At 34.3% G+C, this 22,781-nt stretch overlaps 4 protein-coding genes and 1 long non-coding RNA gene across 5 annotated transcripts; 1 reads left to right on the top strand and 4 right to left on the bottom strand.

Annotated features, from left to right (window-relative positions):
* Positions 1 to 398: 398 nt before the first annotated feature.
* On the bottom strand, positions 399 to 3,420 carry LOC122586534. The gene is made up of 3 exons (XR_006322023.1): positions 3,366 to 3,420; positions 1,628 to 1,673; positions 399 to 490 (listed from the first exon to the last, which is right to left on the bottom strand). It is a non-coding gene; the product is annotated as an uncharacterized LOC122586534 (long non-coding RNA).
* A 655-nt stretch (positions 3,421 to 4,075) lies between these two features.
* On the bottom strand, positions 4,076 to 4,813 carry LOC122589399 (50S ribosomal protein L7/L12). The gene has a single exon (XM_043761691.1). It carries the CDS (start codon positions 4,709 to 4,711, stop codon positions 4,220 to 4,222), a length of 492 nt encoding a protein of 163 aa, XP_043617626.1. The 5' UTR covers positions 4,712 to 4,813; the 3' UTR covers positions 4,076 to 4,219.
* A 3,865-nt stretch (positions 4,814 to 8,678) lies between these two features.
* Positions 8,679 to 9,708, top strand: LOC122588156 (GPN-loop GTPase QQT1-like). The gene is made up of 5 exons (XM_043760289.1): positions 8,679 to 8,737; positions 8,862 to 9,018; positions 9,169 to 9,256; positions 9,363 to 9,435; positions 9,520 to 9,708. The coding sequence occupies exons 1-5, from the start codon at positions 8,708 to 8,710 to the stop codon at positions 9,706 to 9,708; spliced, it is 537 nt and encodes a 178-aa protein (XP_043616224.1). The 5' UTR covers positions 8,679 to 8,707.
* An 881-nt stretch (positions 9,709 to 10,589) lies between these two features.
* On the bottom strand, positions 10,590 to 16,640 carry LOC122589874 (pentatricopeptide repeat-containing protein At5g67570, chloroplastic-like). Its single transcript, XM_043762201.1, has 9 exons — positions 16,002 to 16,640; positions 14,388 to 14,579; positions 13,743 to 13,824; positions 13,465 to 13,656; positions 13,262 to 13,375; positions 12,959 to 13,052; positions 12,716 to 12,873; positions 12,004 to 12,438; positions 10,590 to 11,468 (listed from the first exon to the last, which is right to left on the bottom strand). Exons 1-9 carry the CDS (start codon positions 16,598 to 16,600, stop codon positions 10,794 to 10,796), a joined length of 2,541 nt encoding a protein of 846 aa, XP_043618136.1. The 5' UTR covers positions 16,601 to 16,640; the 3' UTR covers positions 10,590 to 10,793.
* Positions 16,641 to 18,135: 1,495 nt separating this feature from the next.
* LOC122589875 (ADP-ribosylation factor-like protein 8a) lies at positions 18,136 to 22,373 on the bottom strand. Its single transcript, XM_043762202.1, has 6 exons — positions 22,221 to 22,373; positions 19,391 to 19,472; positions 19,252 to 19,284; positions 19,041 to 19,162; positions 18,781 to 18,942; positions 18,136 to 18,492 (listed from the first exon to the last, which is right to left on the bottom strand). Exons 1-6 carry the CDS (start codon positions 22,256 to 22,258, stop codon positions 18,375 to 18,377), a joined length of 555 nt encoding a protein of 184 aa, XP_043618137.1. The 5' UTR covers positions 22,259 to 22,373; the 3' UTR covers positions 18,136 to 18,374.
* Between the last annotated feature and the right edge of the window lie 408 nt (positions 22,374 to 22,781).

Below are 22,781 nucleotides of genomic sequence, written 5' to 3'. Positions count from 1 at the left end.
ATACTTCGCTCATAATGCCATAGTGGCCACAGAAAGAGGTTTACAAGATTTCCTATATTGTTTTCTTAACTTGGTGATGACCAGTTAAGGTTCACTATTGGTGAAGTTGTATGCTATAAAAAGACTGCGGACTAGATTTGTCAGTTAAAGACAACAGATAATCAAGACAGAAACATCAGTAATAATAAGTATTAACCGATTCGAATATATTACATACATGAATCAGAAGAGAATAGTGGCAAATAAACAGAAATAGCAGCAGACCAGATTATCCACTCATCAAAATCTCATCAGTGTATTTGAATAATGTTTAAACTAGTTGTTTTATGGTATGTACTATGCAGCAGCAAATCAGTCTAAACAAATCACATCACCAAAAGGATCAAACATACCCGAGAAATAAAAGATTGACATACAACTGAGGAAGTAAAGATCACAAGCATATAATGTGCCATAGCGACCAGACCGGTGTCCAATGCCTTATATAAGCCTAAATAATTTGAACCAGTTCAGTTTTCAATTGATAAAGTGATACCAAATCAAAAACAAGAACCTATTCAAGAACTGCAACATTGTTTCTCTTTAATCTATAACGGTGTAGGGATGTGCACGGGTCGAATCCCGGCTCAAACTAGGTTGAAACATGACCCGCGAGTGCATGAAAATGGAACCGTGACCCGGACCGTGAAGGGTCGGGTTCGACCGGGTCACGTGTTTACATGTCATTTGCACATAATGCACATCCCTGTATCGGTGAACCCTCTAGTGCATTTCCCTATTATGTATGATAATAGGGTACCCATGATAATAAATGTATCATTTATAAACTAAAAAATACATTGAAATTTAATAAATGAAACAAGATAATTTAGGAGGTTATTGATATGATCCCACATCGGCCAAGTATGGGATTGATTGGTGGTTTATAAGTCTAGGTGTCCCCTCCTCCTTTGAGCTAGCTTTTGGAAGTGAGTTCTACACCTAGCTTATGACATGATGCGAGCCTATTATGGGATGGGTTCGTATCAATTGGTATCAGAGCCAGCCCTACCTTTCAAGGTTCCAACGCTCGGAGTGGTGGCCTATGGAGTGGTGGCTTGGACCCAAGGAGAAGGATGTCAACCGTGACCAACATAGCCGTGACCAACGAGGACGTTGGCTCTGCAAAGAGTGGGGTATTGATATGATCCCACATTGGCCAAGTATGGGATTGGTTGGTGGTTTATAAGCCTAGGTGTCCCCTCCTCCTTTGAGCTAGCTTTTGAAAGTGAGTTCTACACCTAGCCTATGACATGATGCGAGCCTATTATGGGATGGGTTCGTATCAGTTATGAGCACTTGAATACACTAGAGGCAAGTTTGAACTTGTTTGACCAAGTTCACCAATTTTCCCCAACTTTTCTAATTTACCTGTGTGACCCATTGTCATTGTCAGTTTTACACAAACGAATTGACCAATTTTTATATAAGTGGGATGAAATTACCACCAGTAGCCCTAATCAAACAAATATCATGCACATGCCAAAAATATGCCATCTAATTAGAGATAAAATCAAATCTGCAACTTTTCCATCATATACGATTTGAGTATAAAAGAAGCCATTAGAGTTGGTATTGAGTGTCAAACCTTTTATAGGGGTGACCGGTGCTTCTTAACCTACAAATAAAAATGACTTAAAAGATCAAGTAATACAAAAACTGAAGCAACAACTAAGATCAACTTATAAACGAAAGTAACAAGTGATGCCAATGACCAAGCCGCCAAATGTACAATATACTGAGACTGGAAATGTAGAAAGTTGCTTATGGTATATGCTAAGGATAGAAAATTCTAGAATCTTATGAGTATTATAGGTTACAACTTACAGATAAACCTGAAGTGAACAAAACGATAGTAGAAAAAAAGAGCCTATTAGTCTACAACAATGTTGGAGGAGCTTTTAAACAGTCCCCGATAACGTGATGCTTTTGTGGCAAGAAAACAAATGAGCATACACAGTCAATTCAAATACTTATTCAACAAGACATGCAAAAGCAAGAACAGACATTACCAAAGACATTGTTGAGATTAACACGATCGATCATGTTGCCTCTCATGTTGAGATTAACATGATGGATCATGTTGCCTGACCAAAAAAAAAGAAGACGGGGCCCTCTATCTGAAAGCAAAGCAGGGTTCTTTGTAGGTCTGACTTTTTCCTTTCAAGACAATATGACCAGTTATGTGGATCTTAACTTGATGAGGTGGACGCACATAACGCTAGCTATGGTACAAGAAAGCTTGGCCAAAAAAGAGACCATCATTCCAGAAAGGAAATCTTTAGCAAAGGTGATATCCTAGATCAATAATATTCATTTTTCAGGTATCACTCAAGTATTCTACACAGTGACTAGTTTACACTTTGCATGAAATTAAAAGATCCTATATGGACTTTTTAAATACATAACCTCAGCAGTCATAACTTTAAAATAATCAAGATTCATTACTGGAAGCAATTCACATAGTAACGGAAAGACGAAAGAAACCAATAATCATTAACCTACAAGTAGACCAATTTCTTTTTTCTTTTCGAGATACCGATGACCACATATGTACAGCTAAACCAACATTTGGCTAAAGAGCACTAATTCATAGAACAGGGGCAGGCATGTTTCAGGAAGAAAAAATGCAATAAAATCCAAATTGCCACATAATTGCAGGCATGTTCAGTACAGTGAAAACTAATCATATTAGCTGGAAAGTCGACTTTTTTTTTTTTTTGTTATTATTATTATCATAATCGGATAATCCACATGAATAAGCTGCTGCTAAAACAATTTTTAATTACATACTACATAAAAGGTAAGATCATTCCCCAAAAGATCCACGTTTTGGCTTAACAAAGTTGCAAACCAAAACCATCATCTAGGTAATGAAAAACATAGTGAAAAACCATAAATCACATCTTATTTTCTGCCACTAAATCACATCTTAACTTCTGCCACTAAATCATAGTGAAAAACACAGTGAAAAACCATCATTCCACAAGAGATCCACGTTTTGGCTTAACTTCTGCCACTAAATCAGATCTTAAGATCAAGAAACCATAATGAAAAACATATATGAGAAAAAGATGAAAACAAATTACTAGTACTATAACATGAAATGTATTCAAGTTATGCACATATCATTCAAAAAAATGCAACATAGGTGTCAAAAAAGGGTTCAGCTGAATCAAGATGCAAGAGAGAAAAAACATCCAATACTTGCAAGATAGAACATATTTTTATTGTTAAGAAGAATATTGAACATCACAATGCCTATTTAATAATCACAAGATTCAACATAGAGTTTCTAGGTTTGTTTCCATCATCAAAAAGGATACTTTCAATTGGGCGTGCCTGACAGCACGTCATTAGATCAAAATAAGTTTATCATCCTGAGCTGAAAATAAGCAAAATCATTGCACTTACAGTAACTAGCGATATTAGCAACATTGTCATTGTGTTTGTTTCTATGTGAAAAGATTCTTCTACCAATTCCTGCCATGTTTGAGATACCTTTGTATTCTAAGATACTATCAGATGGCATGTGATCATCCATTAATCACAACAGAGTGGGAGGATTAACAAACACACACAATGTTGGATTTCAATGTGTGCATATAAACATATATAGGAATGTAATGCTATAAGCGTAGAGTTTGAATGCAATTTAAGCTTTGTAAATATACTACACAGAAAAAGGAGCAGAGATAGCATAACTCACCTGGCAATCAGAATGCTTATTTTTCAGTTTCGCAGACAAGCTTATTACTTTCCTGCTTTCCTGGACATTGTTTCACTTTGACATCAAATAAAGGAAAGGAAGTTTCGTTGTATCAACCAAATGCTTAAAAACTTATAAGTATTACCGCAGGAATACATAAGAAACGCTGCTGCAAGCAGAGTTTTTATCGTTCTAATATTTTTCACACATACCATAAGAAAAGATACAGATTATAACAGACATTATATGCTTGTTTAATGTAGAAAGTCGTAAACATATAGCAACGTCTAAACGTGAAAAAGTAATCAGAATACGGCATTTCCTTCATTGCTCAAAACCAACAAAAAAACATCCATTCTAACATTCCAGTTTTCATTCTAGTTATTATCTAAAGTAAGTAACAATCATACATATCATTTCAAACATAAATAGCATTGGAAATGTCATGAAAAAAAAAGTAATAAAAATAAATCATTCCAAAACAACAGTAGCACCTAAATCCTTTAATTTAGCCATAATCGAATCGGCGTCTTCTTTCGTAATCCCTTTCTTAACGACAACCGGAACTTTCTCAACCAAATCTTTCGCTTCTTTTAATCCTAAATTAGTAAAAGCTCTCACTTCCTTTATAATCTTTATCTTCGAAGCTGCATCATATTTCTCTATCTTCACATCAAACACTACTTTCTCTGCCGCCGCCGCCGCCGCTGTTTTAGCTTCCGGTCCACCTCCGACGGACACTCCCACAGATGCCGATCCGATTCCGGTGACAGCTGGTCCGTACTTATTGAATCCCATCTTGTAACGTAAGAGAACGGCGTAATCATTTCGTTCGAGCTTTGTTAAGCTGAGAATCTCGTCGGCGATTCGTTCGAGTTTTTGTGTTTGGGCTGTGGTTACGGTGGCGGTGCAGAGCGTGCGTGATAACGCCATCATTTTGGTTAAGGGTTTTGATGTCATCATTTTTGGGTGTGAGGGTTTGTGATTTGGGGGTTTTTTAGGGGTTTTTATTTTGTTGGTAACAGACTCGCAGTGAGTGAAGAGAGGGGTGATTATATCATTTTGATTATGCCTAGATGTTTATAAAATTTGTATTTGAATTCTCTAAAGTTAGCTTTTAATTTTACTAAGTAAATTAGAAAATATTTGGAATATAAGATTCAAATAAGTTTGACTTAGGATCACCAACTTTACTAATAAAGTTAGAAATAATTTAAGAAAAATCTGATAAATTTAATTTTCAAAATTAATCTACAAATCTTTTTAAATAAAAAAATTGATCGTGTGGAATTCATTGAATTTGTTTTCTAATCTCATTGTAACTTAAGATCCATATATAAGGTAGTTCTTATTAATACCAACAATTTTGATGTATTTAACACAAATACAATAATTTATATATACTGTACAACTGGCTAATGCACAGTAATAGTAAATGTATCAAAAGACATGATATAAATATCATTACCCTATACGTTATTCTAATATCATTTATTGAAAAGAAAAACAAACTTACTCTAGCCATCTCACGACAACTCAGTAATAAGCATGAAACCATTGAAACCCGACTTAACAGTGAAATGAATGGTTTTGTGGTAAAGTCCGGTACAAAGTTTATTACTCTGTATTGTTATTTTTTGCTTTACAACTTTGCGGATTAGAAATAAGAAAGGGAAAATTGAACAAGAAAGTCATAACCATAGATGTACTTGTCGGAGTCCTAGCCAATAAACTTGAATAGCTTTTGCAAGTTAAGTTTTTGATTAAAAAAGTGACATGGGAGTTTTAGATAAATAAGTTACATAAATAAAAAGGCTTCTATTTTCAAATATTTTCCTAAATATACCTTTCGATATATAATACAAGTAATTTATAATTTATACACAATATACATTATTTAGTGCATATGAAGAAAAAAAAGCGTATACAATTTCTTCATAGTGATTGACACGAGAGTTTTGTAATAACGATTTGACTTGAGAATACTCAAGTTCAAGATTTAGTAATCATTAGGTTTTACTATTGATTTGTCGTTGTGCTTAAAACAGACAGGTTGATGGTTTTACTCGAATCATGGAGTTAAGTGGGTCAAGGGTTCCATGGGTTTGAAATAGTGGTTGCGTTATATGTACCAATGCGTACAAAGTAACTAAAATTGCCCGTTTTTAAAAAAACTAAGCGTACATGCCAAAAAAAAAAACTAGCATATACTAATGAGAATTGATATTCATATCATTTCATTTGATAAACCTACCATAATGGCTTATTAAATACTTATACAATATGTTTATAGTGTGGTAAACTTATCAAATTATGTGATATGAATACTAATTTCCACAACTTTTTTTTTTTGTCATTGATGCGTGAGCTTAATGGTCAGGTTTTTCACAATGTTGTTTTCTAGTCGGAACAAACTAGTGTTAACAAACCGGGGGGTTAGCCTTTTAAAAGGAAAAAACCTTTTTGTGTTTTCCCCTGTAAGGACCAAAAGTGTAATTAAAAAAGAACAAGTATATGTTCAGTTTGACTCGACTATCCGGCGACTAATTCTTGTCCAACCCCTACAGCAGCTGCTTCAAACTTACTGCTTGTATATTGCAAGCAAGCCACCCTCCATCCCTCTATTTTTCCTTAAAAAAAGAAGAAATAAAGTAACTTATTTAGGGTTTTGCAAAAAAGGATGGTATTTGGTCAGGTAGTAATAGGTCCACCCGGTTCCGGTAAGACCACTTACTGCAATGGCATGCAACAGTTTCTCCAGCTCATTGGCCGGTAACCTACTCTCATTTTCTTCTTATATATATATATATATATATATATATCAGCAGAGGCGGAGCCAGGATTTCACATTGAGGGGCTCAACCGTATTTCTTTTCCGATCGTTGTATACAATATAATGTGAAGACATAACAATTTAATAAAATGTTAGGAAAATAAAATTTTATTACGATGGTTTACTTTTATGGACCAAATATAAAGGTTTTACTTGAATAGTCATAGCTAGAAATCAACCATTTATAGATTGGGGGTGACTTGTTAGTTGGCTATGAACTAGCTTTGCAATGGAAAACATGAATGGTTAGCGGGGGCTAAGCACCCCCAGTCCCCCTACTAGTTTCACCCCTGCATGTCAGTGTACAAAACAATTGTATTTTGCTCACTCGGTTAACACATATTTACATAAAAAAAAACCCATAAAAATAGGTATCAATCGCCATGTACATCAGTTTATATATATATATATGTATATATATAAATTATTAACCATAACCCTAAGGGCTATGCTTAGCAAAATTCAGAAAATTTATCCTTATTGTTAAAAAAAAGGGTAAATGCTTAGGAACCCCTTAGTTCCATAGAGGAATTTTCCTCTCAAGCTAGCGACCCTGCATCGCTGTCTGGCGGTGACTCGGTGAGACCCCGGAAACCTTGGCTAGTTGAATATACTTTTGCAGGGATTCGAACTTGGATGGTGTTCCCACCAAGTCGCTTTTTAAGGGGGCAGGTGGCTAACCCAGATGGTTAATTTATCCTTATTGTTGTTATTTACTTACTACTTTTTTGAAATTATGTTAATTGTTGCAAGAAAGTTGCTGTTATTAATTTAGACCCTGCTAACGATTCCTTGCCGTATCCTCCTTTATATCTTAGAAAATTGTTAGTATTATGTTTTTTTAAGGGTAAATGGTATAAAAGTGTGTGTGCTCTACTTCTATACTACCTATATCAATAAACTACCCCCTCTCCCATTTAACTATCTACCTTTGAATTACCTAATATACCCTCTACATTTAAATTATTTTCACACACCTTATCCTTGAAATTTCAAAATTACCCTTAATAAAAAACCCCACAATTATCTAAAACTCCTATTGTTATAAAATCTCCATTAACTCTAAAATTATTGCTAAAAGTATTGTTACGTATAAGAAAAAACATTTTAATTGTCATAAATTATATTACAAAATGTTTAAACAATAATTACCTTTTTATAACTCACGAAATTATGAACCAATTATGTCATTTGTATATTCATATTAAATTTTAATCTTTGAATATTTATTTTTTTAATTGCCTTGGTCTCCTCCTTACAACTGTAAGTGGTTATTTTTCATGGTTAGTGTTTGCACTTTATTATTTTTTTCACCTAATACGCGACTTATTTTTAGAATGATATATATGGTTAGATCCTGCATTGACACATCTCATGAAAGTAAACTGAACGCTATAAACCGTTACGGTGTCTAAAGCATTATAGACCGTCCCCGCTGCAACGCGTGGACACCACTCTAGTATACATATATTCATTTTACAGTACCGTTCTTTCTATATTATATAATATATATAGTACACTCTGTTCAAGTCCGGTTTCCATATTACGGTTATACCTAGAAAAAACCTTAACTTTGGTACTGAATCTAATTAAAAACCTTAATTCTGGTAACCGAACTCAAGTAGAGTACGTTAAGTTATCACTTATCAGTTAAAGAGAATGGCACCTTAGAATAAACATGCATTTAAGTAGAGTACGTTTTTATACCATTTACCGTATTTTAAACTATATATTTGAGGTTTTGGTTCTGGAATGTAAGTTTTCTTTAATGTTAAAGATATGATTGTGCTATCAACATTGAGGATCTTATAAAACTAAGCCATGTCATGAATGAACACTCTCTTGGTCCTAATGGAGGTTCAACATCTTTTGGAACTTGTTATATTTTGATGACAAAGGGAATTGCTTTTTGATGTTCTATTTATATATTTTTCATGTTTTTTGTTGTTCTTAAATAGGCCGGTCTTATGTATTGTATGGATTACTTGGAGAAAAACATCGACTGGTTGGAATCAAAATTAAAGCCTCTTTTGAAAGGTTATTATCCATTGAAAGCTTAGTATATATTATCCATTGAAAGGTCTTATGTGTTGTTCTTCCTTCACTCCAGCGCAAAAAAGGTCATCATGAAACTTATTAAGAAACTGGATCTGCGGGTAAGTGGTGAATTTTTTGGTTCTTGCACATCTTTTGTAAAAGAAAATACATACGGGCACAGTGGTTTCGTAAGGATAGCTTTTCTGCAAGAACCGTAACAGTATCACATGTCTTCGTTTACAGTTGACTGCGATTCACTTGATAAATTCACACCTATGTAGTGATCCCGGGAAATATGTTAGAGCATTGCTCCTCTCGTTGTCAACAATGTTGCATATGGAATTGCCACATGTCAATGTCTTGTCCAAGATTGATCTTATTGAGAGCTATGGAAAACTAGGTATTGAAAGCTTTTTGTTTTGCTACATCCGTTCCTGTCTGAAAAATATTCTGACTTTTGTGGTCAATAGAGCCGAGGATCAACATAAATTTTTGATATATTTAAAGAAACCGATTTGTACAAATAACTATTGCTTGCTGTATACTGCAGCCTTTAATCTTGATTTTTACACCGATGTGGAAGATTTATCGTATCTACAGCACCATCTTGATCAAGATCCACGATCTTCCAAGTATAGGTAGGTTGTTGATCAATATCCCGAATGGTTTGTAGTTGTTTGCATCTCGTTTAGAAATGTATGCTTTTGTTGAACTTATCGAGTTACCGACCTGTATATATGGCAGGAAACTCACCAAGGAACTGTGTGAAGTAATTGAAGATTTTGGTTTGGTGAACTTCAGTACATTGGCTATTCAGGCATGCTAGTTTTTCCCACTCGTCATATTCAGTAAGTCGGTTATGTACACGTTATTGATTTTCATTTATTTTGACATATTGTAGGATAAGGAGAGTGTTTCAAATCTCGGGAAATTAATAGACAAAACAAATGGCTATATATTTCAAGGCATTGATGCTACTGCAGTTGGGTTCAGCAAGATTGCTATTGCACCAACAGATTGGGAGTACCACAAATATCCTTTTATATTTTTACATTCTGATTCTCTGCTAAATCTTTTTAGCTCCGCATAATTTGCATCCTGTGAAGCTAACACATGTATATTTTAGAGCGGGTCAAAAGTGGCTGGGCTTACCTTTCTAACACATTTTTTGTTGGTTTTTTGTATCTATAAATATATGTGTTATATAATATATATGCCTAAAAAAACAAAACTTCAGATACAGAAATATACTTGAGTTTTTTTGGGCAATTTTTATGCGTTCAACCTTTTTTTTTTCTTCTAAATAGCTGTTTGTTTGACCTGTTATCAATAAAATATTTCCTTAAAATTAATCTATTTTCGTGTAAATGTGTAGTATTTGTTTCACTTTGCGATATATTATTGATAAATTGGGAACATTTTGAGATGGTTTACTTGACAATAAATTCACAACAGCAGCCGTGCAAGAAAAGTACATGAAGGATGATGAAAAGTTTGATTCTGATGATTAATCAAAGATGAACGGTTAAGGGTTAGTTTCTTGCTTACCAAATTCCTATAGTATGCCCTTATAAATGTAACTACTAATACTCTTTTACGATTTCATCCATGAACTCGACAGGTTTTGCAGACATACCCTATATGATGCATTATAATGGTAAAGTTGAAGTCGTGCGGGTCAAGTTCAAGATCATGTTACAAAATATAAAATCGTTTTTGTTGAGTATACTGATTTGAATAGTTTTAGTCATCAGTTTGGTTTATACTTTGTACTATGATGAATGTAATGCAATTATGGAATTACCTGACATATCATGCGCTCAGCATGTTTTCGAGGATTAGCGTTGATATAAAATCATGTGCAAGTCAGATGTACTAATATCTTATCTTTTGTTGGATGAAAATTGTTGAAACCAAGGTTGTAAACCTAAAAAACCCAACTATTAAACCATGGCAGCTCAACAATTGAAGAATATCGAACAAAATGTAAACGATTTTTATTCTGCTCATCTTAGCCACTTATATACCAAGAAATTTCTCTAACTATGCATTATGAAACTCACAACTAGATGCTAAGTAGACTAAGTAGTATAGGGATCATACATACAAGCTTTTACAAAAATTACAACATAAAACACTCATTTGCACACTTGTAATGCAAAATTATATCTGGAATCACTTCCTTCCAACTTGAAATGGCAAAAATGTACCATCTTTCATCATACTTTCCTTCCAATTTTCCAGTATACCGTCTGCAGATGGCAACTTGTTTCTCTTTGATTCATCCAGTTCCCCGAATTCATCAACCAAGAAATCATCCTCTGAATCATAATCATCATCTGATCTCCCATTACTAGTCAACGTTGACCTTTCATCAGGGAAATTTTTAACTGATTCGAGAGTCAACTCATCAGCAAAATGCTCCATTATACTGTGTAGTTTCTGCCCTTTGACATCTGAAGTTGACTCTGAATCTGACTCTTGTATGGTGTTACTGCTTGAACTTGAATTCCCCCGATAAGAATTGTTCGACTTTGACCCACAAAGTGATTGCAATAGTCTTGTTAACTTATAGGCCGAAGCTTCCATTGCTACATCACGAGTACCAATTTTGTCATACAGTTTTCTCAAATGAGACCGTGTGATTTTACCTTTGTACTCCTCAAACAATCCCCTCCATTCCTTTTCTCGAACCTGGAATGGGGCATGGGCCATGCTATTAAGAATGGTCAAAGCTCGATCAAAATCATCTTGGATCATAGCCCGGCATATGATTTCAACAAAGAATGACGATGGTGGTATTTCACCTGCTTCCAGCATCACATCAAATGCATGATCCAATAGATGGGTCTGCAACAAACATAAAGATAAATTCCCAAAAGTCCAAAACAAATGGAACCACCTAGAGAAATCATAAATTATCATTTATTACATGCTATAAAAGAAAAAAGTTTCAGCAGAAACACTTCTTAGAGAATTCACACCAAGACTTAGATTAGGAATTTACGACAGATTCACTTATGAACTGGGATTTAGGATGTAATTCATTTCAAAAGTTAAAATAGAAAAGTTCATCTATAATGGGAACAAGTCAAATTGGTTTAAGGTCGACCGTATTGAACATTTGAATAATATCGTTACGATTAACAAAAGAAATTTACCCTTCAAATAATTGAACAAAAAAGTGTTCACGGGTCGACCCACACATCTCGCCATTGTTCAGTTTCAAATTGTATTAAACATGACTAGTCACTCAACCCACCTGACTCCTTTATCAATGTTGAAACATATAATGATTATAAAGCGGAAAAAGTCAATGTCTACTGCTCTTTGGAATTTCAATAACCTTATGAAATAAATAGAAAGCTCACAAAGGCACACAAACCTTTCCAGCCCTAGATGCTTCAACAAGCAGAAATGCATGTTTATTTTGATCAAGCTGATATCCAGAAAAAACCATTTCCTTGTAAACATAATCAAAATATTCCCACTGATGGGCACTAGCAGATACTCTTAGCATTTCTCCATAAGTGTATGCATCCGGGCTAACAAACGGACCATCACGACCCAGGCTAATGTTATGTCCATTAGATCTTTTCGTATCCTCAAATAACTCTTTGGCTTCAAAAAACATATCGTTCCGCCCGTAAACTTTGAGCATAGCATTTATAATTCCGATGTCAGGAGCACAATACTCCTTACTGATATCAAAGATTCGTATACAATTCCCAATATGCCCTCCATCCATGGAAGACAATATCATGCCAGTGAAGGTAACCACCAAAGGTCTGGTTAGAGTAAGTCTTTTCATCTTTTTAATCTGCATTTGGAGTTTCGTTATAAGTGCCAATAGAATTTACATCATAAAAGTGTTCAAAGAAGGGGTGAATAGGTAACCTTTTTTTAGCTCAAAACAAATAGTTTAACTACAGCTGGTATCAGCTAGTTATCAGAAACGACTACCATAAATTATCAGATAATCGGGAGAAACACTGTTCACAATATAAATTATCAGAAGAATCTTTTTATTTAAACACTCCAGAGTCCAGAGTCTTAGATAAATTAAATTCTAAAGATACCTAGAAAAAGATCCGTACCTCCACAATAGCTTCTTGCCACATTCCATTGTAACAAAGACAAAACGCTAGTTCACAATATACAGAGGCGGCTCCAACAACACCCTTCCGTTCCATATCCCTCACCGCTTCTACCGCCTCATCAACTTTACCTTCTTTTGAAAAAGCCTTGACCAGTACTAACCAATTACCCAGAAAATGTGCTCAGTTAGCTTTCATCATCATGCGCGAAGTCATAATACATATGAAGAGGAGTAAAAGTACCTTTATAAGTTAGGGCTTTAGGAGGATTCCCACTTTTCTTCATCTTCTCAAAGTACTCATGTACAAGCTCATACTTCCCGGATGCCATCATGACCTTTCAACAATTTATTATCAGACTTATATATGAAAACTACCATTGACCTAAAAATAACCTAATTTGCAATAGAAAAGACATAACTGCAAACAAGTTAGCATTCTGTTGTTTCTCTCTAAATTGAGGCAACAAAAAAGTAACTAAAACATAGCACTTGTCATCAAATATAATTTTATCTGTGAAACATTAAATGAGAAACCAATTAGTACCTCCATTGCAAGTCCATAAGTTGCTCCACTGGGCTGCAAACCATTGCTTCTCAACTCCTCAAATACCCATGACACCCCTTTCCAATCACCAGACAATGTACAAGCATTAAGCACCTGCCAAGGAATTCACATAACTACCCTTATTTCTGTAATAAATAACAACCCCACATTTCATACTATAATATTTGCAAAATCTCTCTTACAGCATTATATACCACCAAGTCTGGCTGGAGAACCGGGTCCCAGTTTTTTCGTCGAGTTTTCTTGGCTATCTTTGAAGGTTGTTGCTTCATACAATCAATTACATTCACCAGTTCTTTTAAAAGACCAGATTGACCAAGTGCAATGGCAATGCAGTGATATGCAGCCATATCGGGATATATGTGGTAATCAGCCTACATTAGTTTAAAATGAGATTTTATCCCATAAGATCAAATTAAACTTTGCCATATACTCTGTAATTAACGAGAAGTGTGTTTACTCGCATGAAATTAAAGATTTGAAGGGCTTCATGGGGTCTTCTTGCTTTTCCCAAAACTGACAAGAGTTTTGTGTACACGAACCTGTAATTACAAAAAAAAAAAACACACACAAATAATTACGGTATATGTTACCGAGTAATAGAGATATGAACCATGTACAAACTGCGCACTGTACCTACTTTTTCCATTATTTACATTTTCTATAGCTACGGATATTTTTTGGTAAAAGACATGCAAAAAAGAGTTGTCAACCATGTACATCAGAATGATAATGAACAAACTTCAACTATGTATATGACATATACCATGGAAAACAAAGGGGGTGCTTGAATTTGTTTTATACTAAAGTTGAATACATCGGTTCTAAAAGTTCACTTAAAAGCAGTTATGTTTCTAACCTTCTGATAGTTAAGGAAAATAAGAAGGTTGAAGTCATTGCTACAAGGAAACTGATAATTTGCCTATATATATCATTATTCAAGTCCCAATAACTATTCTTATCCAAACACCCCAAATCAAACATGTTTCTATGACATTTAAATACTTCATCAATGAACTATACAATGTATCAAAAATGTTACAATGAAAACTCCTCGATAGGGAAACCAATCAAAACTTTACTAAATGAAACAAGAAAATCGCACCTGCTTTTAAAATGCCTATGCTCTTTAGAATTATAAACCCAGTTCACAACAGACAACGAATGCTTCCATTGACCTTTATCACCAAGTCCACCAACAATCTTCAACAACTGATCTTCCGTAAACTGCAATCCCGACTGTTTCATCATCTTAGCAAACTTCCAGTTCTTCATACTCATCTCTGTTCCACTAAGCCTATAGAATAAAAAAACAACTACATCACAAACCTTATTGCTTACAACTAAAGGAGATACAAACTTGAATACGATATCAAGTTAAGTGCTTAGAAATCTATCCAGCTATAGCTCAGAATCTATAATATGCATCAACTTTCAGAGATTGCTATTATATGTATCCAACTATAACGCGAAATATATAATATGTATCAATTTTGAACTTTTCCATATGGATGATACGTGGAAACTTCTATGAATGCCACAAAAGGAGAAGTACCACTAATACATACATTAGCAATATTTGACGGTTGGATATATTCAATAGAAGCGTTTTAAGTTGAATACATACAACAGACTTTGGACTAAAGTTAAAATACATTTCCAAAAGCTTATCCCTAAATTGCCTACAATATCATCAAAAAACAAATGTATACAAGAACATCCTATCAACAAGAAACCAAATGGATTGGGCATCACTTTTGGGAGGTACCAAATTATCATATTTCTTATTTTCCAGAAACACATTTTCAAATTCTATATCACCATCCAAAATCCACTTGAATTTCTACCTTTCTTTTTCAATAAATTCACCCAATTCTTCCAAATGTTCATAATATAATTCATAACATAACCTTATCATTACAAAGCTCATAACTTTTTATCTAAAAAAGGTACAATCTTGCATAAAATATATTCAAGAACCACACACACACACACATATATTTTACCGGCATCATAACCCTTACGGTGTGGGATGATGATGGGGATCCAATATGGTTCTAGGGAAAGGGTGCCCTCCTTTACCCTTTACCTATCGATAAGAATGGATTGGGCATCACTACTTTTCGTTTCGGGGGCACCCAAATCTCACTCTTCTCATTTTCAAGAAACCCATTTTCTAATTCATATCATCATCACAAAGCTTATAGCCTATACATTCTTTTGAAAAAAACAACTTGATACATTAAAGATACAAGCTTGCATGCCAATATAACCAAGAAACATACATATGTATACAAAATACCTATTGACAAGAAACAGAATGGATTGGGGATCACTAACTTTTAATTTCAAGGGCACCTAATTATCACTTTTCTTAATTTTCATACATCCCATCATCAAATTCAATATCATTTTTTTGAACATTATAACTTGATACATAAAAGATACAAACTTGCATACACATATCATCAATAAACATACATACACAAACATATAAAAAAAATACCTAGTCAATAATAAAACCAAATGGATTGGGCATCACTACCTTTTCTTTTAAGAGGTACCCAATAATCATTTTTCTTGTTTTCAAGAAACCCGTTCTCAAATATCAGTATCATCATCACAGAGCTTATAACTTTGTACATAATAGAAGATACAAACTTGCATATAAAAAACACCAGGAAACGGATATACATACATATAAGTATAATAAATTTACCTATCAACGAGAAACCGAATGGATTGGGCATCACTAAGTTTTCGTACAGGGGGTACCCAATTCTCATTTTTCTTATTTTCCAACATTTCATCATCAAATTCAATATCATCATCCAAAATCCACTTAAACTTATCCCTTTCTTTTTCAATAAACTCACTCAATTCTTCCAAATGTTCATACTTTAAATTCCCTTCACTCCCCACAAACTCTTTATTCGCATTCGCGTACCCCATCAACTCGCTTCTCTCCAATCTTTCCCATGGCTTCCCTACTAAAGACGAAGAAACGACACCGTTTAAGTCGAAATCTTGGTTACTTTTAGTTGCTTTCAAGATTGCTTTATTAAAAGTATTGAATTCAGCTTTTAAGGTTTCAAAGTCAACTTCTTGTTGTTGGTTTTCATCTGGGGTTTGGTTGGTTTGAGGATTGCGGCGCCTGTTTTTTTGAATTTGTTTTTTGCGGAGAGTGTGGATGAGTTTTGGGGTTGCAACGACGCCGTTTTTGAGTTTGATGGATTCGGGTTTGGGTTGGGATTCGGGTCGAGAAGAAGGAGGAGGTAAAGGGGGACGTGGAGGTCCTCTTAAATGTAAGGATTCCATTGTTTTTGTCAAGTGCAAAGATTTTTAGCTCAGATATGAATCATCATCATCAAGTAGTTAAAGATTTTAGGGGCTTTGGGGGTTTTAGACTTTTACAATACAACCACCCATTGCATAAAATGACCATTTATCCTTTTCATTTTGAATGTATATAATTGTATATTGCGAAGGTTTAAGAACAAAACCGTAAATAAAAATTCAACTTTTATATCTATTTTAGCAAGGAAAAATCTTATGTGTTGTCATCATCTTACGGGCTACCCTCCCATCTCAATTGTAAATACCTGTCCTCAGGACCGGCCTAAGTGTTATATAGGGTCAAGCATGTGTTTTGGGCCTAAAAAAAATAAAAAGCCCCAATTTTTATAGCATGTTACTTTTGTATACGTAAAAAGTTTTAACGACTAAAAAAAAAATTAACCTTGACTAAAAAAAAGGGTTATGCACTATGCAGGTATAGTACACCATTTATTACTAAAAAAAATTATATTTTAATATTATTCTTGTATTATTATTCACAAGTTATAATAATAGTAGCTTGTAGCTTTGTGATCCTTCACTCCTTTATAGTAGCAGACTAGCATTTATATGTACGAGTACACAATTTGATATAATGCTTGTCTTTTTGTTTTTTATTACAAGTGAAGTGGTCCTTCATACAATATAAGACTATCAGGTAACATTTCACATGTGGATCAACTATTGTAATTCACATAGTAGCCGAAGGTAGCCGATCAACAATAGAATAGATGTGGTCCTTAACTATAGCAGGTACCTTCTTTTGCTTTCTTTGTTATAGACTAGACCTTAAATTTGATCCCATTTAAGACTGCTAAAAAGTTTAAGCTGACGCAACCCTAAATGTGAGAAAAGACAATAGAGCTCCTTTTGTTAGCAGAAATCTTTTTTTACAAGTACCAATACTTGGGACATTTGCTTTATTTTCACTAATTAGTTGATATTTGAAAATTAGTTTAGTAGTTGTTTATTACTCGCTGATACACAATTAGTGATGTTTATTTATTTATCTTATAAAACAAAGCCATATAACAAACCCGTAACGCAGTTTTCAAGGTGTGCTAATCTCCACTGCGAGACCACCACGCGAGGCTAGAAACATGGAGGGTTAAGAGGCTTCATCCATCATTTACTAAGAGGAAGTGGTTCTATACTTCTTTATCTCTTTTTATATCCCGTCCCGTGCTTCACGTATTACGCCAACAATGAGATTTGTCAATGCAAAATACTTGTGATCAATGAATTTACAATTTTACATGATAAGCAATGCAATAGTCGCATATACTTCTTTAACGCCTCGACACTTGAGCACTTATTATTTGGAATTTTATTGCATAAGATGCCTAAAAAAATGTTTGAAAAAACACAGATATTGTTACCATTGACGACCAATCTCATCCCACTTTAAAGCCCTCACTAGCTTGAGTCATTAGATTGTGACTCGAGTTAACAACCCCAGCACCAGCAAGATGTCTTAAATGTTGGTTTCTCGGTAATATTTAAAAAAAACTAACCCATTTGATAAAACAAAACGTTTATAATATCAATAAATATAGCTGAAAAAAAAAAATATACAATACAACCATCAGAAAGAGAGTATGCCTTGAGACAAACTTTAAGGTATATGATAGGAGACACACCGATATGCAAACTCACTCAAACATCCCTCTATTCTACATTCAGCTTGGCAAACTAAGCCCAAAATCAGCATAAGAAAATTGCAATCCTCTTTCTCCCAGAGTTAATCCAAAAGTTCTTAACTTTTTGATTTTGAATGTTTCACCAGCCAATCGATGACTGAATCTATGTTTGTTGAGTTCTTGCAGGAGATCATATAGCAACAAACTTCTCTATCTGTGATAGACTTCAAATCCCTGCACACAATCACCACAAAAGCGTTGAATGTTAGATAAAGAAACAAATTATATAAAAATCCTACATTTAAGGAAAAGATATTCGTACACCAAACTTACACATGCACTACCAACTTATGATGTACAGCACCATAAAATATGAACCGATGGTGTATAGATAACCAAATTATACATATCTTTAACAAGCGACAATGTGAAATGTGTAATGCATATACATACTTATGTTTAACCAAATAATACAGAATTATAATCAGACGATGCGTAGAAAAATGAATAAAATGGTCTTACATCTGATCAGTCAAAGCTTCCTTCGAGAGGGCACCAGCCTTGTCAATTTTGTTGCCCAAAACCAGCACAGGAATACCACTCAATGCTGGTTTGCTAAGCAGATCATGGAGTTCACCCTTTGAGGTGCTCAAATTATCATGGTCTGCAGCATCCACGACATAACTGCAACCACAACCATTAAGCATTAAACACCAAAATGAAATCAGAAATATAAATGCAAATCAGAAGTCAGCGTATGCTTTGAAGTGAGAGTAGCATACACAATGGCGGAAACTGCACGACAGTATCTCTCCCACATACTGCGAAACCGGGGTTGACCTCCAAGATCCCACAACTTTATTGTTACATTCCCTTTTGTTACCTTACGCATATTAAATCCTACCTGAAAGTCAAGAACAATTTAAAATGCAATAAATTCTCAAGACAACAAATTTGTAAGGACCAATAGTGTAAAATTGGATGAAAACTCACTGTAGGGATCATGTCCTCACTATATCCGCCAGTCTGCAATTATAATGACAGTTTACACCAGGTCAAAAGATGATCTCTCAAGAAACCAAATCAGACAATATGACTGAAATGTATATGCAACAGCTTTGAATTAACTTACAGCAACAACATTAACAAGGGAAGTTTTGCCAGCATTCTGGAGCCCAATCAAAGAAAGCTCCATTTCTTGCTTGAAAAGTAGGCTGTAACAGATGACGTTACAATTAGTTCATGATCTTATATAATATGTTTTATATATTTCACAACATTTATAGCATCAAGATAGTATGAACTAATTGTTTTAGGAGTATACATATGTAACACATTCAAGTTCATGAATAGATGAAGATCCATGATAGCTGCAACTCTTATGAAGCTGATAAATCATAATATAGGGTTGAGCAAAACAGGAATGGAGATTAATGAAATAACCAGTACAAATGCAAACATATAGATGCCACAGACCTATATCTAAAAGCAATCATGGATCAGTTTGACATCTGGAGAAAAGAAGAAAAAAATGCATGAAGATTCTCATTGCTGATTACCATAACCGAAATAAAAGACAGGCAGCTTATTCTGACTATTCAAAAGGCAAAATGTCTAGATGGGAATGAAAAAACGATGATAGAATTGAGTCAGGTTACCCATTGATAAATTGTCAAACTAATTTTAAATTTACAAATTTTGAGATGACGACTTTAAAGACTAGCTGTTCAAGTGTGGTTAGCTCTTTAAGCTTAATGAAACTACCGAAGATGAGAAAACAGGAGTGGTCCTTATGCACCATAAGGGCAAAGCATTGCAGTGACATCATTAATATGCTAGAGAGATGAAAGGACTGCTCATGACCTGACCTCAATATGCAGGGCTTTCATTTAATTCCAGAAATTGAAGCTTAGCACTACTTTAGTGATTAAAATCTAATGCAGAGTTTAATGTGTTGAGAAATCAGATTAAGATGACAAATGAATTGCTACTTGCTTTATACTTGGAAGGTGTATCAAAGATATTGCCACACAATACAATTGTTAAAACTTAAGTACCTAGATCATGCTACGAGGTTAGCTAGAATTCATAAAGGGCATACTATCCTTTATAATGGGTTAATATTATCTTAATCATCCAGGTTAAGTGAACAAGACACCTACTAAGAACTTTGCTAGTACTTATGCAAAGACTACTTACAAGTTACATCCATCCAAAATGCTGTTCGAGCCCCACTATTTCTCCCTAGCACCTCCTTTGATTGTAATAATGTGGGTAGCAGCCTTTATCAGAAGAATATACCCACTACTTACCGAATACCGGGTCCTATCCTTCTTATTATCCTACTATTTCTACCTAAAATACACAAACTCTGTCACAAAACTTAGCAGAAACGTACTGAAATGAGAAAAAATACTGATGATTTTTCTGCATTGAGAAATATGTAACAGGCCATAAGTGTATAGCAAACAAACCGGGAATGAAGTTTTATCTAAAAGACCGATCATGAAGGATTTTATGGGAAATCATGAGGGTATGTTTCTATCTTACAAGTATTGGGAGTGGAGTAATTAGACCTATCCACGGCAGTTCTGCTTCTCCAGAGGTCTTGGTTAAAAAAGTAGCAGATGCTTCATGGAGGTTTTGTGTAGATTACAGAAAGCGGAATCAATTGACAGTGAAGGATCAATTCCTTGTACCTACTATTGAGGATGTCAATGATGAGTTCCATGATAGCACAATTATTATAAATTGAATCTCAGAAGTGACTATCACCAGAGCTTTAGGCCCTAAACATCTATACAGTGACTACTTTTGAAAAGGAGCTAATAACAATTTAGAAACAGATCAAATGTGGAAGGGCTAAATCTTACATCAACCTATAGTGATCAAAACAGATCATCAGAAAATGAAAGTATATTCTTAACCAGAATTAATGCAGACTAACTTACACAATTGCTCGATCATATTGCTGGGACTGCAGTATAGTGTGAGCATTTTGTCCAACTGTAACACCCTTATACTCTCATATAGAGATCCAATAGCAGCTTTAGGAAAGAATTGTATAAAGCTTGCCAAACTATGTTGGCTCGTTCTACTCACACAAAGGGATAGTCAGAGATGCTTAATGCTTGGAGAATTATCTAAGGCATTTCACTGGGGAAGAGCCTACCTGGTGAGGTGAAATGGTTTATAATAGTTCATGCCATTCCAACCTTTATATGTCAGTGTGACACTCTATATGAGCAAGCTTGTCTACACACATTCTTCATCAGGCAAAAGACTAATAACCAATACTCGAATTAAGGAATGACAGATCAATATTTAGCTTCTTAAGTCTCTCTTACTAAAAGCTCGAAGAAGAATGGAAGTGAGGGCAGATGAAAATAGAAATGAAAGGACTTTTGAGGTGGGTGATTGGTTTTATTTGATATTACATCCATAAGACCAACATATGTGCATACATGTTTGACAAACTGGCTGCCAGATATTATGGGCCGCTTGAAGTCTTGATACGAATTAAATCTATTAGTCAAGCAACGTTAAACTCTTGAAGAGGCGCCAACGCAAAGTCAGTTGGCCTAGGAGTCATTATACCACTAAGATTACAAGCCGTCCTCACAAACAAGCATATCCGACATTCTTAAAGCTTCTCAATGAACTACAAGCATTGCATAACCGAACCGCGCTAGTATTGTTTTACAAATATCATCTCTGTTATCCAAATTGCACATCATATGTCTAATAACCTAGTAACTGGCAGCCTAAACTTATATTAAAAAAAAAAAACATAGAAAAGATCAATCCAAAATCATCAACATATACCCAATACCAACAAAACAACAGATCTTTATTCTAAAATATAAAAAAGGTGCAAACTTTTTTATTCAAATACAAAAACAATCAGATATATTATAATTAAAATTCAATACATAAAAAATAAAAAAAAAGGAATTAATTACCTTCGGAGCCAATTCAGAAAAGCTTCCCATATTCCCATTATTCCGATACCAAATTTTATATTTTTTAATTAATTTTTATAAAGAATATGAAAGGAAAACAAAAGAGAGAAAGAGATGTATTTAATCAAAACAGATCTTTCTCTCTCTGTTCTTTTTTCTGTATTGATGATTGATTTTGACTCTTTTTTTCAACAAGTTTTGACCTTTTTTTTTAAACTTTTTTTTTATTTAATTATTTTTCAAGAATTATTGATGGTAAAAGAGAAAATTATAAAAAACGTCCTTGTGGTTTGACTGATATTGCAAGTTTTGTCTTTTAAGCAGAGGTGGTACCGGAAATTTTTTTTAAAGGGGGACAAAATTATAAAATTCATAAAAAATAAATATAAAAGAGGTCAAAATGTTAAAAACCTATAAGAATTTTTTTAAAATCGATAGAAAAATTTAAAAATACATGGCAAAATTTAAATTTGGAGGGGAGCGTTTGCCCCCTTTGTCCCCATGTGGTACCGCCACTGTCTTTAAGTATCTGAAATACAAGAATAGTTGTTTCTAAAACTA

The sequence above is a fragment of the Erigeron canadensis genome, chromosome 2 (assembly GCF_010389155.1).
Source record: "Erigeron canadensis isolate Cc75 chromosome 2, C_canadensis_v1, whole genome shotgun sequence".
Classification (NCBI taxonomy): Eukaryota; Viridiplantae; Streptophyta; class Magnoliopsida; order Asterales; family Asteraceae; genus Erigeron; species Erigeron canadensis.
This window is presented reverse-complemented; position numbering and strand designations above follow the sequence as displayed.

Excerpts from the sequence above, each read along its gene's own strand:
- LOC122588156 (XM_043760289.1), top strand. The coding sequence starts at position 8,708 with ATGAAACTTATTAAGAAACTGGATCTGCGG. Across the intron at positions 9,257-9,362 it reads CCACGATCTTCCAAGTATAG|GAAACTCACCAAGGAACTGT; the intron begins GTAGGTTGTTGA and ends TATATATGGCAG. Across the intron at positions 9,436-9,519 it reads TCAGTACATTGGCTATTCAG|GATAAGGAGAGTGTTTCAAA; the intron begins GCATGCTAGTTT and ends GACATATTGTAG.
- LOC122589875 (XM_043762202.1), bottom strand. The coding sequence starts at position 22,258 with ATGGGAATATGGGAAGCTTTTCTGAATTGGCTCCGAAG. Across the intron at positions 19,285-19,390 it reads CCCTTGTTAATGTTGTTGCT|ACTGGCGGATATAGTGAGGA; the intron begins GTAAGTTAATTC and ends TTATAATTGCAG. Across the intron at positions 18,943-19,040 it reads CGTGCAGTTTCCGCCATTGT|TTATGTCGTGGATGCTGCAG; the intron begins GTATGCTACTCT and ends TTGTGGTTGCAG.
- LOC122589399 (XM_043761691.1), bottom strand. The coding sequence starts at position 4,711 with ATGATGACATCAAAACCCTTAACCAAAATGATGGCGTTATCACGCACG.
- LOC122589874 (XM_043762201.1), bottom strand. The coding sequence starts at position 16,600 with ATGGAATCCTTACATTTAAGAGGACCTCCACGTCCCCCTTTACCTCCT. Across the intron at positions 14,580-16,001 it reads ATTCGGTTTCTCGTTGATAG|GCTTAGTGGAACAGAGATGA; the intron begins GTAAATTTATTA and ends TTTATTCTATAG. Across the intron at positions 12,439-12,715 it reads GGCAAGAAGCTATTGTGGAG|ATTAAAAAGATGAAAAGACT; the intron begins GTACGGATCTTT and ends CTCCAAATGCAG.